The sequence below is a fragment of the Condylura cristata genome, unplaced genomic scaffold, assembly GCF_000260355.1.
Source record: "Condylura cristata isolate star-nosed mole 26May11 unplaced genomic scaffold, ConCri1.0 scaffold00007, whole genome shotgun sequence".
In the NCBI taxonomy this organism is placed as follows: domain Eukaryota; kingdom Metazoa; phylum Chordata; class Mammalia; order Eulipotyphla; family Talpidae; genus Condylura; species Condylura cristata.
Window position 1 is genome coordinate 64,584,703 of NW_004567108.1, and position 18,957 is coordinate 64,603,659.

The 18,957-nt window shown below is 34.8% G+C and overlaps 1 protein-coding gene across 1 annotated transcript in view; it reads left to right on the plus strand.

Moving 5' to 3' along the window:
- Nucleotides 1-18,957, plus strand: part of APC (adenomatous polyposis coli) — a 116,553-nt gene that overhangs the window by 15,477 nt on the left and 82,119 nt on the right. The window contains exons 2-4 of the mRNA XM_004678370.2: nt 6,050-6,202; nt 16,854-16,935; nt 18,618-18,819. Of these exons, the coding sequence (XP_004678427.1) occupies nt 6,068-6,202; nt 16,854-16,935; nt 18,618-18,819 (419 nt within the window). The 5' untranslated portion in view covers nt 6,050-6,067. The remainder of the gene's footprint in view (nt 1-6,049; nt 6,203-16,853; nt 16,936-18,617; nt 18,820-18,957) is intronic.

An 18,957-nucleotide genomic window follows, 5' to 3' on the forward strand; every position in this document is an offset into this window, starting at 1 on the left:
CTTGTCTCACATAGGGTTCAGATCCTATCTAAGTCTTCTAGGTTGTAACAGCTCCATGTTGAGTTGGTGCTGATGGCAAGGGTTCATCCATCTCTACTCGGGAGGCAGCAACTCTTACCACTGGTTAAAATAGCAGTGAGACCTTTTCACTACTCCAAGACTTAGAGAGAAGGGCCCTAGCCAGCAGATAGTAGTTATAGAAGAAGACACATTCAACCCCAAATCCCCATAAGATTAAGGACTTAAAATCTCACAAGGAGTAATGAGACAGCCTTAGGTAGAGGAAATTATAAGTTGAAAGAATAAATATCCCCAAGTTCTGTTTGAACATATGTACTGTATTATGGACTAGTGAGCTGTCTTAACAATCCAATCTGCCACACTGACAATCTTGGGCCTCCCTGGTGGCACAGAGGATGAAATCTCAGCACTATCAAGCCGTTGCATGAGTTCAGTCGCCTGCCAGGGAGCTAAACTGGCACAACATACCTCTCCTATCTCACCCTCTGCTCCCCTTAGCTGTATATTTCAATAGATAATGCCTGTCCTGCTCCCTTCTCCCCACTTTGTCACTGGTGAATACTCTCAACACCACCCTGCCCTCCACACATTCCCCACTGCCCGCACATCTAGCCTACACCCCAGTTCTTGTACGGATGAATAAGTAAAAATGTATCTTTAAAAACAAAAATTGTAATGTGTCAGTCAGACTTTATGATGGGGTATTCTGAAGGAGCTATAAGGCAGAGTAAAAGCCAGTTGATTCATTTTGCCCCAGGCCTATGAACAGAGGAGGATTCATCGACCATCTTGGAAGACAGCCTCTGAAGAGAGTGAAGCACCACTGTTGGATTTAGTGGACCTCCATGGACTTGCAGACCACTAGACTGCCATACTTCTGTGCACCTTCACAGAAGTGTTATAGAGAGATTTTGATATTTGTTTCTACTCAGAACTTTTAAAAAGTGTTGAAAAATACATTTTTAACAGTGAAAATTTTATGACAAAACATTTTACTTTGAGATTTAAATAACTTGCATAGCAGAAAAGTGTGGTTTTTATGAGCTGGAGATGATCAGACTTACCTTATACTCTTACAAAATGCCATAATTTCTTTAAGACTAAAAATTGCTATCAGTTATGTATATAATGTTTCTGATTTTGTTGTTATTAACTACAGATATCCCAAATATTTGCCTATGTAATTCGTTATGGGAGCACTGCCATCTAACACACTATCAGCATCAGGTTAAAAAAAATTATCAAAGAAACATTTTTCTCCCTGACTGAATTTGGAAGCTTCATAAATAGTCAGGTGTTTATTGACATTCCATTCAATACTGGACCCATTATACAATAGTGGTCCTAATAAGCTATACTGAGTAGGCTGAACCATATACATTGTGTATTTATACTCTCACGATGTTTACACAGTGACACAGTCACCTAATGACATTATTTCTCCATGATATATGAATGTATTCTTATGACATTATTCTTAATTGCATAACTTCAATAAGAATTTGTTTTCTTTATAATAGGATATAATTGGTTCTGTTACCAAACGTGACTGTAATCTCTGAACTGGGAGAAGAATTCACGCAAGCTATGGGTGTTACAATTTAAATGTGATGACAAGCAGTAAAGGAATTTAAAAGCACATATGTGGTTAATAACTATTCTTGCTGTATTCATCCAGATAACAAACCAAGTTTACTAAACATAGAATGATTTTGTAAACAAATTAATTTTGTTCTGATTATCTTTAATAGCAGTGGAGATAATCAGAAAGAAAAATTGTGTTTGCACCTTTGTAGATATTAGATTCTGGTGTTAATTGTTTTTGAGGTTTCATTTTCTGCCATAAATTGGATTGGCTACTGAATTCTAGCTTCTTTTAGAGTTGGATTATTAGTTATGCCTAGCGTATTGTATGATCCACAGGAATTCACATTGGACCACATCAGTAAATCTACATCACAAAATAAAGTGTGAGGCTGACTGCAAGCCTAGTCAAGACTATTGATTACCTGGTAATATCAAATCCAGTGTTGCCCTCAGATTTGAAAGAAGATTTTTCCCTTGGGTAGGCACTGCATGAAATGAAAAATACATGAAGAAATTTGTCTTACTAATACCTAAAACCATAGGTGTTCATTATTGTGGAATCTATTGCTGAAGCAATAACTACTCAGGAAAATCTTTGGGTGATTCTCTTGCATGAATTTTATTAAACAAGAATTGTACTTGCTTATATTTTGGCTTAACTTGGTGGGGGTTCTCTTATTAAATATTTCTTGTATGTGTTTAACATTTCTGGCAAAATGGAGATAGCTAGACAAAATTCAGGCAAAAGCCAATGACTGAATGTTACATCCACTAATACTATTGTTTGACTTAGAGCTTGTTGCCCTCAGGCATTGACTGCTGAATCAAGTCTGTTCTCCAATTTGGACTTAGCATTTTATTTGTTACCATAGGAGTTTTTGTTGTAAAACTTCTGTTTCTTGAATAGATCAGTAAGAAAACTGCTAAGATAATGATCATTCTGCACTTTGAAGTGATCTCTAAGGCTTTTGAGCCTTATAAGAGAAACTGCAAGGAACCACAAAAGAATACTGGCCCTTAAAAGAAACTTGATGGTAAAGCCTTTCTCTGCTCTGATTCTTTTGAACCCCAAATGTGACCCAGAGGCTCCCAGGAATACTTCTTTCCTTCTGAAGGGGGACATGGCATGCAGTCTAACTCAGTCTAGCAATTGATCAGTAGTCCTTTACTATGTTGACCAGTGACGCATTCAAAGATCTCAATAAAAAGGGGGAAATATGAAAAGTCACCATAAGTGTAGTAACTTCAAATAGGCTCAGAATGATGCTACAGAAACACTGCTTTGTTCTCTTACTTAAGCTGTCAGAACTCTGGACTGGGGAGCCAAGATGCCAGCAAGATTAAGAATATTGTATTTGCAAAGACTGATAAAAGAGAATTTTCACCTACCTTATGATCCCATCAGCTGACCATTTTACCATATGACTTCTTTGCCAGACTTATTTTCTCATCCATCACCTCATCCTATTTTTTCTTTCTATAAAAAATATACTGATGTTTGTCCTTCTTTGACATTTCCACCCAAATATGGGCTTCCCAGATTGTAATTTTTGACACTGATAAGCATATTTTACCTTTGTAATAGCCTTTTAAAGTTTTAGGTTAACAGTTCATATATAAAAAAAAAAGTTTCTGTATGTTTTGTACTCTTCTATGTTAAAGTTACAATATTTTAGTTGTTCGAGTATTTAATTTTATCATTTGCTGATAGTATTCCTTTCTAACTTCATTTTTAAATTTAATTGTGTAAATTATTATAAGTAATAGAATGGTAAAAGTGGGTTTTTCCCTAAATTCATAGCTCTGTCTAGTATTTCTTCATAATTGCTTGCTTTTGGCTATTTTAAAACTGTATGTTCATCTTCATGGGATTGAATTTATAAAAATCTTGTCATCAGCATGATTGTGTATTTTTTTCTGTGTAGATTTATTGATATTTAAAAGTAATAATTCTTTAATGGTGGTTTTTATTATAGACTTAGATTTTCTATTTTCTGAAGGAATCATTTATTATAAATTTTCTTATACACTGCTCATTCCATTTAAGCATTCAAGTTTATTTGCAGAGTTCTTTTGGTTTCTGAGATTTACTATAATCTAATGGTGCTGGCAACCTCACATGTTGTTTTAACAGTTCTGCAATTTTAAAAGCAAATGTGATCCAAAGAGTCTAAAATTATTAATAACAAATCCTCCACATTAATAATAAATCCTCTTACCTGTCTTAACTTTATGCAAATCTCTGCATTTTTTTGTGAGATGAACTTTTTTTTTAATGTTGAATAATGTGGAGTTAAGAGATTTGTTTTAAGTTTTTTGTGATTCTATAAAAAGTTTTCCAAAGTAAATTCATTATTCTCAAATTTTGCATAAAGCAGTTAGTTGTAAGATAGAGGGGGAGAGTTACAACATCCTGAAAGGATGTTTTACTCCACAAGCCACTTTATTTTTTCCATAAAATTATATGAAAGACCCAGCTAGATATCTAGAGCAGAAATGGCTTTAAACATTACGATTCTGGAGTAGGAAAAAAATGATAGAATGTTTCATTTTTCTGTCTGAGGAGTTACATATTGTCTCTCTGATAAAGTCACTTTAAGTAGTGTCTGCTAGTCTGGCCCACTTGGCTCATTTTATGATTGTGTAAGTTTATTATCTCTGTGTAAACCTACCTATGTAAACACATCTCCTTTTCTGTGTTTTTACCTTTTCTCTTACTTTGTTGTATTATTAGTACAGAATTTCCTTTTAATTTTTATTTGAGATACAGAATTTTAGGGCTTGTATTATTAAATTCTTTCTGATCACTACCTCTGCTGCATGATTTTTAAAGTAGCCTATTTCTAGCCAGCTATCAGTGTCATGATAAAACAACAAAAATGATCACACCTTCATTTTGAGATGTAGAGTCCATCTTTTTCTAAAGGGCAAATATTTTCATCTGTACATTGGTCAGGTCACAGGGATTTAAGTCTTATTGAGGAAGATAGGTTACATTGTATTTTCACAATACAGCATATATACATAGCACTGTATGCCTGCCTTTTGTTACTTAATATTAAAAATATCCTTGTAAATTGTATCACAGTAGGTAGTGGCTATTTTTAAATGGTGAAATGAATGAAAACAAAAGGACAAAGATTAAGCCATGATGAAGACAGAAGATAAGAATCACATCTGTAATACAAATCTAGATTGCTCTTTTTTTTTTTTTTGAAGTATGAAAGCTCTTGTGACCTCTCAGGACTCCCTTTCCTCCATAGGACTCCCTTTCCTCCTCCCTTTCCTCCTCATTGACTCTGTAGACCTGAATCTCTTGATTTCCCTTTTCAGGTGGCCTTCTAGCTGCTGAACTTCAATATTGACATGACTAGCTAGTGTTAAAATCTGTATGCCTTATTTTGTGCAGTGAATTTTATTACACAAGCACCTTTTTATTATCAAGATCATTATTGTTTAAATACAAGCTTCGTATAATGCTTTTTAGTTTTGAAGGAATTAAGATAGGCAGAATTTTATTTATATCAAAAGTGAGTTTGGTATTAAACCCCAAAGAAAACCTGGGTCTTCTAACTTTGATTAGTCTTAATATAATTCCTAACATCTTTAATTCTTCATGACAAGGACCTCATATTACCTAGCTGTCTTCTATCTTCGTTTTCTTCCCTCTTCTTTGACAGTTGTATACTTTCCTATTCTGTTTCACTTCTTTTTGACAGTCTCTATTCCTAAAATCATTCATTTTCTTTAAAGTTCTTTGGCCTTATTCTGAGCCTGAGTATCCCAAAGCTATGCCATCAGTTGGCCTATTCTTTTTGAATACATGTAGTCAAACTTTCTATTAGTAACTCTATTTATCATCTTCCTATCAAAAAGATTTGAAGTCTCAGTGTAATGCTTTCCTTTGTGTCCATTTGCCTAAATGATTATCTTCTAATAAGTTCTTAGAGACTGACAACAGCTACTACAACAGTGATTTTTAATACTAACCTTTATTCACATGAAAAGTGATGAAATGTAGTATTTAATCTTCATTAATCTATTCTGGCTTTCACATTCTGTCACTGTTAGATAAAGTCTACATATAAATTAATACTATCGGTATTAGTAAACTTCAGTTTCCTAAATTTTGCCTGTTAAGACTAGATAAAATACTTTAAAACCTTGAAAATCTTCTACCCAAATGAAATCTCATCCATCTGTGAAAAGGCAAACATCCTTATATACTATTGATATTCTCTTCTATTTTAAACCTGTTTATCTTCAAGTGGGAACCAATCCTCTTAGAGATACTGCTCCTTAAACAGTACTGCTCCTTAAACATATTAATGCAATCTTCTTATTAAATATCTCAAGAGTTTGTTTCTTTACCCATTTCTTTGTAAAAAGGCAGCCCCTATATTTTTAGTAGTGAATTTCAAAATCCTTTTTAACCTTATAGGTCCAAGGGTAGCCAAGGATGGCTGCAGCTTCATATGATCAGTTGTTAAAGCAAGTTGAGGCACTGAAGATGGAGAACTCAAATCTTCGACAAGAGCTAGAAGATAATTCCAATCATCTTACAAAACTGGAAACTGAGGCATCTAATATGAAGGTATTAAGATTGTGACTTTTAATTGTAGTTTATCCATTTGGTTCAGTATTCCTTCTTGAAAACATGAGGTTAGATACTTCACTCACCTAAAGGTTCATATTAAGTTATGCAGTGATGTAGAAGCTTTCTTCCAAAAGTCAGCAATTATATTTTTTAAATAAAATGTTTTGTATCCAACCAGTGAATCATATAAAGAAAATAATGATAAATGCCAGTGACTGGTATGTTAGTTCTTAATTATTAAGGTTAAAAATAAAGAGACTTAACTTTGGCATCACTAGACTGCGGCTGGGTTTCTGTATAATTTGTAGGAAAAAACAACACAACTTTAAGATGCAGTTACCCTTGAAGAACACAGGTCATAGTAACCACCCAGTAGTTGAAAATCTGTCTATAATTTTTGACTCCACATAAACTTGCCTATAGTTCTTAGTGTTAAGTAACAAGATTGGTTTCATTACCCTGCTCCCCAACATCAAAGCCCAGAGATGTTCATGTTTCTTGTAGTTTAATCTCCATAGCTATAGTTTCCACAGATCTATGGTTGATTGCATTTGTGAATGCGAAGTTGTGCCAGCTGTATGTATTGGGAGGTGGGGGGGAGGAATGGGAACCCATGTATAAGTGGACCCATGCAGCTCATACTGATGTTGTTAAGGCTCTGTATCTCAAATTATTAAATATAGCCTTACTCCAAATTATTAAATACAGCCTTACCCCCCAACTTCTAGATTATGGCTCCACTTAAGTGATGTGATGATCAAGAAAACCAGGGTAGCCTTGTGACATTCCTGCCCTGAACTAAAATTCAGTACCCGGGCCCATTACAGATTTTGCCAAAAGCTGAGCTTTATCATCTTTAGGTACCCTCCTGGCCTTAGATTGCCTTATTGGAAAATAAAGGTGTTTTGCTAGCAAAGATGCTAGGTGCTGGCCATACTACTTTGAAGTCCTGAAGTTGGCTTGCTAAATAACATTGAAAAGCTGTTAAAACCTCAAAGAAAGTTATAAAATATTCCAGTCTGTGGTGGAGAAAGTGTTCTAATTTCAAAATACTAGGGATTTAGCTGTCTTAGTTCTGAAACTGAGGCAGATTCTTTTTCACCTAATTGGAGATCATCAACAAAACTGTTAGCTACCTCTTTCTCTTTAAAAATTAATCTTCCTGTTTTGTGTTGTCTCTGCCTTTCAGCCATTTTAACACCTGGCTTCCTGATCCGCTCTCTAATCTTACGCACCTTATTCATTTCCAGTTTTCATCTAGATCTTTTTCTATGCAATTTGAGGTTGCCTTATCCTTAAAGCTTCTGTATATCCCTGAACTGTTGCTCCTCTTTCACACTTAATATTCAATATCATAACAGTTAAACCTTTTACTCATATAAACTATCCTACCTATCTGTAACTATCTACCTGTAAATCTTTTCTATCTAATTGCCTATTTCTGCAGTAAGAGCTTTCCTCAGCAATAACAGATCTCCAAATTCTTCTAGAATAAGACTATGAAAAACTTTCTTAACCTACATAAAATGAGTTGATCTTAACAACATATGAATCATTTATCTAATAGGCTGAAAAAGAATAGCTTGTAACATTGATCAACACAATATATCTAAAATTGTATGTGGCACATGTCTTTAAATGTTTAAAAATACAGAATTTGAGATTCCCAATAGAACTGCTCTTTGATCCACTTTGGAGGTACAGTTTACAGAGAATTCATTCCACCAGTCTGTCTGGATATCTGTTTTGTAGTGTGAAAATCTGGATCACTTTTTAAATTTTAATTTATTTGAGGAAATTAAATTTTCTTTTTGGGAGATAGTTAACTCTCTCCATTCATCTCCATGCTAAAGTGGAATATTTCTCACAATAACAGTGCAAAAAAAACCCTTAATATTACAATGGAATATCAGGTTAGCCTTGTATCATATACATCATGAATACTAACCCTTAAATTTGTCAGAATTGACTACTACTCAACACAAGATTCTGCAGACATCCTTGCAAATCCATCTACACATTTCTTTAGGATTGGGCATATTTTACTATAGCAGTTACAACCTTATAATGTAATTATTTATGTATCTCTCATTAGCATGTTTAAAACTGCTAAAAAGCAGGAATCCTTACCAGTTTCTTTTTGTCTTAGAATACTGATTTGTACAGACACATGGAAATAATTATTACTTCCCTAATTGGATAGACCAAAACTCCAGTTATTTCCCCTGAAGACTTATTAGACTTTATACTACAATTTACATAGTCTTAAATCATGTTGCCTGATTATTAACCTATCAATATTTAACCCAAAGAAAGAAAGGTGTATCTCCTCCAACTAGATCATTTAAGAATGTCTTAAATTTATGCAGTTCTACCACCTAGTGGCACAAAAGAATATTGCTTTGCTGTTAATACTTGATAGTCATACAAACTGTAAAAATGTTTACAACAGTTACAGAGATGTGACCACTGGAAATATGAAGGAGGGCTCTCAGTGGCATGACAGGTTAAAGCGCAGTACTGTGAAGCTGTCTGCAGCCACTACAGCTTGAATTTGATCCCAGGCCAGGGTGGTGACCCACATGGCGTGGCAGACCTCTCCTGACTGGTCTGCTGCTCTATTCTGTACCCCAGTTCTGTATGTATAAATAAATCTTTAAAAAGTTTTTTTTAGTACATACATACATTCTGTGTGTATGCACACATACATTCTCTGTGTGTGCACACATAAATCCTGTGTGTGTGTACTTCATACATACATTCTGTGTGTGCACACATCATACATAGATTCTGTATGTGTGCACACATCTACATACAGTCTGTATATATACATATATTCTGTATACATTCATAACATTATGTATACATTCCGTATACATACAGAACTGGGGTACAGGCAGATTGATAAAGTACACTGCTGGGGGGAGTAGCAGGTGGGTCAAGAGAGGTCTGCCACGCCATGTGGATCATCTCCCATGTCGGGGATCAAACTCTCCCTGAAGCACCTGTGGCTAGCTTGAAGTACTGTGCCCTAACCCGTAGCTGTGCCACAAGGGAGGACCAGAAAGAAAGAAAATATTAAGGAAGTAATTTTTTTTTTCTATATAATGGTCAGATTGTAGTTAAATCTAGAAAGAATCTGTTTAAACATGCATATTGAAATATTTACAGAAGAACTGGAGTGAAGTTGAAGAATTGTTTTCAAAATAAGTCTTAGCAAAAGGGAGGAAATGGAAGAAGTATCTACAGTGATTAAAACAAGGCTGGATTGAAAATTATCAAAGCAAGATGTGGTAATACTTGGTAGTTTCTTTTGTTATATTAAAATAAGTTTCATGGGATTTCAATAACCTGGAATCAGATAAATGCAAAAATTATAGTTAAACTTTTTTTAAAAACCATGTACTCTGTTTCTCACTCCATGGTTAAAATTCAATTTACTTTAAAATGCTGAGCATAGCAGCAAGATAAATATGGTCATGGTGCAATATGAAATAATTAATCAGATGCAATGTAGAGAGATATTATCTCTAAACAAATTATTAATCAACCAAATGAGTATAAATGACTTTAATAGCATTCTTATTGTGTTTTGACAAAATGAAATATCTACGTATTATTTATATGCCATTAAGCCATATACATGTAAAGTATATTTTCAGAGTATGAGGGGAAAATGCAAAATAGAAATTGAGAATGACAAGTTTCTTAATTTATTTTGAAAATTTAATTATCATATGTACATAGTCTGGGTATGTATCTATAGGTCTAATGCCAAAACAAAATACACTGAAGAGGAACAAGTACAACTTCCCTCAAATGGTACAGTTGCAGATTACTAAATACTTTATATTTGCTAATATACTCAGAGCACATCTAAAAAAATTGTGTAATGTTTCTAAAATATTAAGGTGATCTTTTTAAAATAATGTGTGATTGTATAACAAAATTTTAAGACCAAATTTCTAGAATATATAAATACAAGTGAATTTTCTTACCCTAAGAATTAAAAGTTAAATTTTTTTTAAGATTTATTTATTTATTTATTTATGCATACAGAACTGGGGTACAGGCCAGAGGTGCAGGGGCGGTGAGACGATTCACCAGAGACAGAGTGGGGAACAGAAAAGGCTGACCAACAAAGTACACTCTTGAGGGGAGCAGCAGGTCAGGAGAGGTCTGCCACGCCATGTGGATCATCTCCGAGGTGGGGATCGAACTCATGCTGAAGTGGCTTTAGCTTCTTAGTGCTGTGCTTTAACCCACTGCACCACCAGGGAGGGCCCACAGGTTAATTTAAGTACTGCTATTTCTCAAAATACTTCTTGAAATATTTTCTGTGCAATTGCTTTACAATTGTGTTGCCTTTTAAAAGCTCTTTGAAATTGATTGCTATGTCTAGGTTGTATGCAGTATTCACAGGCAGTCTGTTGTACTACAGTAACTAAAAAACAGCAGATAATAAACTCTTGGATAAAAAATTATGTTTTAAAAGACATTGGAGACCTGTGGAATCATCAAGAACTGCATTAACTAAAATTCCTAAGAGCCTTTTTCTAAATGAGCTTTAGATCATTGGTAAAGTTTTTTTCCTAGGCATATTTGTTGGGTCAGGGTACAGACTGATAGTCGCTGTCAAAAGCATGACATCATTGGAGAAAAGATCTTTTTTGAGATTGCAAAAACATGTGCAATACTAACATTTAGGGATTCTCTAACTGCATGGGTAGTTTCTTCCATGGAACATTGGCTGTCTTGTGGTGAAAGATGCTGGGGATGATCTAGGAAGGCAATTCCTGCCAGAGGGGAAAGACATTACTTGCACACAGTTGATCTCCTCATGATATCTGTTGGATTTTATACTTTCTGGAACAGGAGATTAAAGATTTATGCTTACACACTCTAAGGGACAGAACTTGAAGGGCTAAAGGGGTCAGGTGTCATCTAAGAATATGGCTGACCTAGAAAGGCGAAGAGAAATACTCCATTATTTTCTAGTGCTTGAAAGATACAAACCTACTAGCAGAAGGGACCTACCTTCAATATGGCTGGTTTTCCTTTCAAGACAAATGTCATATTTTAGACAAGTAAGTTAGCAGGCTTAGGATTTTAGAGATAGAAGCCTGTAATATTTTTAGTCTAAATTTGGAGCAGAGACATGCAAAGAGCTTAGCATAAATATCACTTAAATAGTAATTGCAATTCATTTTCAATTCCTGATTGGTTGGAGTAATTCAGACCCCTAAAAGTATAAAAGGCAAACTCTGAAAATACAGTCATCTTAAGTCTCTTAATCTTGTATGCACAATACTTGGCATAATAAAACTTATAAAAAATGCAAAGAAAAAATGATAATCAAGAGAATGAATAATAGAGGCAAATCTAAGTTTTATCCAGATACTAGAGCAAGTAGTCAAGAATTTTAACAATATTTATATGTCTTGAAAAAAGAAATGATGGTTAAAATGGATGAAAAGTCCAAAAATTTGACAGGGAATTAACACCCATAATAAATATTGTAGAACTGGATAATATATGGATATTAACTAAATGGATTTGACAGCAAACTTAACACAGTTGATGAACTAGTGAGAAGACCGAAGTAGTAAACATGTGAAAAAGCCAATAGGAAATATCCAAACTGAAGCACAGAAAGGAAAAAAATAATAAAGTAGGTGTAAGAAGTATGAGGAAACAGACAAACAGATAAAAGCAAACATAATTAAAGTCTAAAAAGGGCAGGAGAATAGACTAAAATGGAAATAACACTTGAAGAGGTAGTGGCTGATAATTAAATGTAAAGGTAAAACAATGTGGTAATTAAGGTATACTTAAAGATGAACAGAAATAGAGCCAAGTAAATACCAACACATGATCCCCTGATTCATGACCAAGGCATCCCTGCAAATCACTGTGAAGACAGTGATCTTTTCAATAAATGGTACAGAGGCAATTAGTCAGCTATATAAAAAAGTAATAAAGCAAGAGCCCTATCTCATAAAATTAATTCAATGAGAGCAAGAACAGTGGCCTCTAGAAGTAAACACAGGAAACAATTTCATGTCTTTTTTTTTTAAAGATTTATTTATTTATTCATACAGAACTGGGGTACAGGCCAGAGATGCGGAGGGTGAGAGGATTCACCAGAGACAGAGTGGGGAGCAGAACAGTTAGATCCATGAAGTACACTGCTGAGGGGAGCAGCGGGCAGGTCAGGAGAGGTCTGCCACGCCGTGTGGTCACCTCCTGGGCAGGCGGGAATCGAACTCATGCGGAAGTGGCTTTAGCTTCTTTGTGCTGTGCTTTTAACCCGCTGCACCACCAGGGAGGGCCCAATTTCATATCTTTATAGAGTGTAAAGTGATCTAAGCAGAATTTTAACTGTTATAACAACTGACAAATTGAACTTTATTAAAGTCAGGAGCTTTTGTTCAAGACACTGTTACGCGTCTAGAGAAGATTATAGAATAATTGTGACCTCTGGGGCAGTAATAGAATTATTGACACCTTTAGGGGCAGCAGGATTTCTTACATAAAGCTCTAAATGAAAGAAAAAATGTACAAAATAAATTTTGCTAAATCATGAAACTAAATTTAAAGTCTTTTCAAAAGAATTTATTAAAAATTGAAAAAGCAAGCTATATGTTGGAAAAAATATTTGTAACACATCTGACAAAGGACTTGGTTCAGAATAATTTTAACAGATCAATAACAAAATCAGTTTTTAAAAGTATAGGCCAAAGACTTGACAAGACAATTCAAAGTGAAAGATAAATGGTCCATAAGCATATGGAAAGCGATTCAACATTCTTATTAGTTATCAGAGAAATGCAGTTATCACTTTACCTCTAGTCCAGTCACTGAAATTGAGAACACTAATCAGTGGCAAGTGTAGAACATCAGATACTTATATATTGCTGGTAGAAGTCTAAACTGGTAGAAATACTTTGGAAAACCATTTAGCAATTTAAGACCTATGACTCAGCATTTGAACTTCCAGATACATACTCAAGAGAAATGAGTATATATATTCACTAGAATGTGCATAACATTCTTCATAATAACCTTCAAGCTAATCCAATTACCCATGAAAAGGATCAAAGATAAATCAACTGAGGTATAGTCATACAATGAACTGTTAGTCACATTAAACAGTAATTAACTGATGCATACAACAGCAAGGGTGAATCCCTTATTTTGTTGAGAAATAGGAGACACAAAAGACTATGATTACATCATATGACATTAACAAGCATACAGCTAATGAGAGAAGTCAGAATGTGGCTACCTTTGGGAAGTGCATATTATTTGATACGGCGTGGAAAGGAACCTTATGAGTTCTATATTCCCCTGGGTAGTTATTACATGGATGTGGAAATTCATCAGATACCTCAGATTAGTGTACTTTTTGGGTGTATACTTGGTCCTTTGTGTATACATTCTTGAATTCAACCAACCAAAGGTAAAAATGTATAGTATATATAATATACATAATACATAACATAGTCAGGTGTCATTAGTTACTGACCTATATTGAACATATACAGACTTTACATTGGATTAGGTAATCTGATCTAGAGGTAACTACAGAATTTGGTATTCAGGGGTCCTGCAAATAAATCCCTTACAAATACTGAAAGACACCTGTATTCTCACCTCAATTTTAAAAGGACAAAAACCAATTTTCATTACTGAATAGCCATAAACTGGTCACAGCTAAGTAGTGAATAATGTGATATTAGATGATGTTATCTTGAGGCAAAAAGTGGACATGACTGTAAATTAAAGTGCCCAACTTTCTGTAATGAGATTTACAACTCAGATTTTACAAAAATAATTTTCATTGGGAAAAGTAGCTTTCCAGATTGCTATGAAAGTCTTTCGTTAAAAAACAATTTTTAAAACTTAAATTTCAGTATTATTAACTTTTGTAGTTCCTTTCAATAAATTTCTAGCAATAAGTACAGAAAGCTAAAAAAAAATCTTACTACAGTTGGTGTGTATTCACTATATTTAAAAGTTAGGAAATTTGGGAAAACGAAAAGATATCAAAATCACATTTGAAAAAGAATGTCAATAACAAGGTAACCTTTGATATAGGTGTATATGTATATATTTCTCTCTGCTTGCATATCCAGTATATTTCTGAATGGATCATTTTTAGTGTTCTCCTTTTCCCTTAACATGCTGTTATCCTTATGTCATTAAATAGTCTATAATTTTATAGTTGCATGGCACTTCGCATATTGGTAATGGCATACATATATTTATTTAAGCTTTAATGTTGGACCTCTGAGCTTAAGTTGTCTGAGACGCTGTTTTAGTTTTTTATTATTAACATGTATTTTATTTTTTATTGATTTATTTATTCATACAGAACTGGGATACAGGCCAGAGATGCAAAGGGTGAGAGGATTCACCAGAGAGAGCGGGGAGCAGAACAGGCAGACAGACGGAGTACACTGCTGAGGGCAGCAGTGGGTGGGTCAGAAGAGGTCTGCCACGCCATGTGGATCTCCTCCAGGGCAGGCAGGAATTGACTCATGCGAAAGTGGCTTAAACTTCTTAGTGCTGTGCTTTAACTCGCTGCGCCACCAGGGAGGGCCCATTAACATGTATTTTAAAGATCACAAATGTGCCATTAGTTTTGAAGAATTGGGTATGTCTATGCCATGCTAAGAGTTTATTTTTATTATTGTTTTTAAATCTGATTTTTTGGTGATTACTATTGTTTAAAAATTAAGAAACAAGGCCCTCCCTGGTGGCGCAGCGGGTTAAAGCACAGCACTGAGAATCTAAAGCCGCTTCTGCATGAGTTCGATTCCCGCCTGCCCCGGAGGTGACCACATGGCGTGGCAGACCTCTCCTGACCCGCCCGCTGCTCCCCTCAGCAGTGTACTTCGTAGATCTGCCTGTTCTGCTCCCCAATCTGCCTCTGGTGAAGCCTCTTACTGCCCCTGAGCCTCTGGCCTGTACCCCAGTTCTGTATGCACAAATAAATAAATAAAAAAATCTTTAAAAAAAAAAAATTAAGAAACAAGACAAGCAATATATTACTTAAAAGTTCCAGCTTCAGAGATACCACTGTCAACATCTTGATAGTTATTTTAGTGTCAGCATCACCTATGCATTTTTTAAAAATACAGATTCTCAGATTTCACCCCGACTTACTGAATCAACAGTCTTATGTTGTTCAAACTCTTCAGTTGATTCTGATCCAAGCTGAAGCTTCAGAACCACTCTAGGCTTTGGAGAACAGTCTTGTATAAAGAAAGACTGATTATCATAGCTGTGCGTTAAAAGAGGTTCTCTGATAGCTCTGGGCAAGATCATTTAATAGATTATTTTGATGATTTTGGTGTGATTATTCACAAGGATGATGAATAGAATAGAAAACATTTCAACAGAAAAAAAGATGGCTATGAAAAAGATTATTAGAGGTTTAAAAAATATCTGCAGAATTTGATAACTGCTTAGGAATAGAGAGGGGACACAAAGGATTTGAGTCTGTAGGGGGGAAAGCCTTTTAAATGAAAAAATAAGGCAAAGAATAGTTTTTAATGTCATAACATGATATGTTTACATACAAACGTTTACTTATGAAGTGCTTGTCATCCAGAACCAGAACATCTATTGGGAGGTGAATCTGAAGTTTTCCATACTCAACAAGCACTAGAGGCATGTATGTAATTGAAAGTGTCTTTCAGAAAGATATATGTTAAATTGTAAGCAAGATTTGTTTAACAAGTAGGGATAAGATGAAAGGATCATTGAAGGGGTAAAAGTAGTAGCAGTGCTTGGAAAGAGAATTGGGATCCTGGGAAACCATAGCCTATGAGAGTACTTGTTCAAACTTTATGCAAAAGATAGTGTCCTGAAGTTTGAGAGTCTCCTTCATTCTTTCAAGGAAGTCATATTTAGAAAAATAATTGGCCAGAACTAGAATAGAATGCCTTGTAATGCAGAAGACATACATTATTAAGGTGCATGCAGAAAGAAAATAGTAGAAAGTAAAAATTTCCAGTAATGTTTGGAATTTTCCATTTCCAGGGATGTGAAAGGATATAATTATCAGAAGTCAAGAGGCAGTAAACATGTAGTCATTTGAATATCTGCTGACTGTAAATCAGTATACTAGTAGAATATACTTAAATATGATATGTAAAAGTTTGACTGTTTAATTTGGTACTAAATTAAAGAGCATACTGTGTTAATTTGGTGGTTTTCTTGCTCATACTTGTACCAGCTGTAAGGATTATGGATTCAGAAACATAGCTAGCTTTTGTTTTGTGACTAGTCTCAGTTGATCCTTCTGAAAAATGAGAATAGTCTACCTTACTGTCTGTTCTAAAAGCTGAAGCTAATATGTATGTGTTCTCTTACACAGACATACAGACATTCCCCAAATACCAAATATTTTGTTGTTGGATATATTTTATTATTCCTAATGATAGGTATTATAATGAAGAAGCTTTATAGCCTATGATTGTTCTCACATTCATCTGCAATAAATTTCCCCCTGGCATATTTAAATGTCAAGAAACAGAATCATGTCTTCAAAAAATTACTAGAGTTTAGAATTTTGTCATGTTGTTTATATTGTTTATATTAATGTTGTTAATATTGGGTTTTGGGGTTTTTTTTACAGGAAGTACTTAAACAACTACAAGGAAGTATTGAAGATGAAGTTATGACTTCTGGACAGATTGATTTATTAGAGCGCCTCAAAGGTAAATGTCTAAAAAGTATTCTAAAGTAGTTTTAAAGCTCCATATTCTAAAGTAGTTTTAAAGCTCCAGTTGTCAGGTGGAGATTTCTTGATTCACATGTTGGTATCAGTTTTCTTGGAGGTACCTTACCCATAAGAATGTAATTGTTAAAGTACAAATATGTAAAAAGTCTATTTGCTAGTTATGTATTCAGTTGAACACTTAAACTGACTTTGAATAAACTACTTTGGATCACTTACTTGAAAAAAATGTTTTTAAAGCTCATTGCTATTCTGTCAGTCACTAAGTAGGCCTCTGATAAACCATAGAGGGCCCTTACTTCAAAATGTGAAGAAATAATACTCATCTTTGTTCCTTCCAGTACAGAAATGTAGTATCTTCTTACGAATATAAACTGATTATAAAGCATATTTATAGGTTTTTTAAAGGGTATCATTTTCACTTTATTGTTTAAAGATTTGTTTAAAGATTTGTCAATGCCGTGGTCCCATGCTGGGTAGGTAGATTGTCAGTTCTCACAGATGAAAAGATAATTGGAAGCCTTTGCTAGATTTTGCAGTCCTTTAATGCTGCAGCAGAAGACCTGACAGAAAAAGAGACTCCAACACTGAGAGAAGCAGAACAGCAACTTCCCTGGCTAGTCCCCTTTACACTATTAAGTGCCCTTGGCCATACAATCAGTACATTGTTGCAAGGCCCATCTGTTGTTTGCTAGATGTGTGGATGGCGGAAAACATAGTATTTCAACTATGGGCTCCCTGCTGTAGAGAAAGTGAAAAATACCCTGATTTACTCATTTTCCTTTTAAGGTTCCATTGTCAAAACAGAATGTTCTTAATTATAAATGAATCTAGGTGGTGAAATTACCTTTGGGTGCCCATTATTTGGGTGCCACATTATTACCTAGCAGTAATTTAAGAAAGGTCATTTAATCTAATTTTTGTTAAAAAATTCCTTCCCTGGCCCTCCCTGGTGGCGCAGCGGGTTAAAGCACTGCACTGAGAAGCTAAAGCCACTTCCCCATGAGTTCGATTCCCGCCTGCCCCGGAGGCAACCACATGGCGTGGCAGACCTCTCCTGACCCACCCGCTGCTCCCCTCAGCAGTGTACTTCGTCGATCTGCCTGTTCTGTTCCTGCTCTGTCTCTGGTGAATCTTCTCACCCTCCACATCTCTGGCCTGTACCCCAGTTCTGTACGAATAAGTAAATAAATCTTAAAAAAAAAAAAAAAATTCCTTCCCCCTGATTCAAATTGACTTTAGAGGAAAACTTCAGCCATTTTGTTTTTAAATCACCATTTATTTATGTCTATCTGTGGATTCTTTATTTAGAAATTTGAAAAGTGTACCCTTATTAAAGTCTGTGCACTTGGCCATTTTCTGAATATTCCCCCCACCCCAGGCTTGCTCTTTTATTCTTTCTCCTGCCTTCACATTTACCTGGAACCAAGAATAAGTGGGTATCTTTGAGCACTAGCATTTGCAATAAGGATTTCCTTGAATAATTTTGCTACTAACTAACTGCTATAATTTAGTACTACTACAGGTTTCATATACTATATGTAATGTATTTTTAACTATTTTACAATGGATTAAAATTTGAGAACAATATAATTGCATTAACAATATTTTAAGCCAATTTAAAGCAAGTATTATATAAAATTTTGTCTCTGTTTAATTTAGAACTTAACTTAGATAGCAGTAATTTCCCAGGAGTGAAACTGCGGACAAAAATGTCTCTCCGTTCTTATGGAAGCCGGGAAGGATCCGTGTCTAGTCGTTCAGGAGAGTGCAGCCCTGTTCCTATGGGTTCATTTCCAAGAAGAGGGTTTGTGAATGGAAGCAGAGAAAATACTGGTTATTTAGAAGAACTTGAGAAAGAGAGGTAACTTTTCTTTATTAAATAGTAAGTTGTATGTGCCAGTTTTACTTTTATTTTGTCATTCACGCAAGATATGGATTATAAAGCATGTATGGTGAGTGATCAGTAACATTTTAACATTTTCATTTATTCAAAGATAGC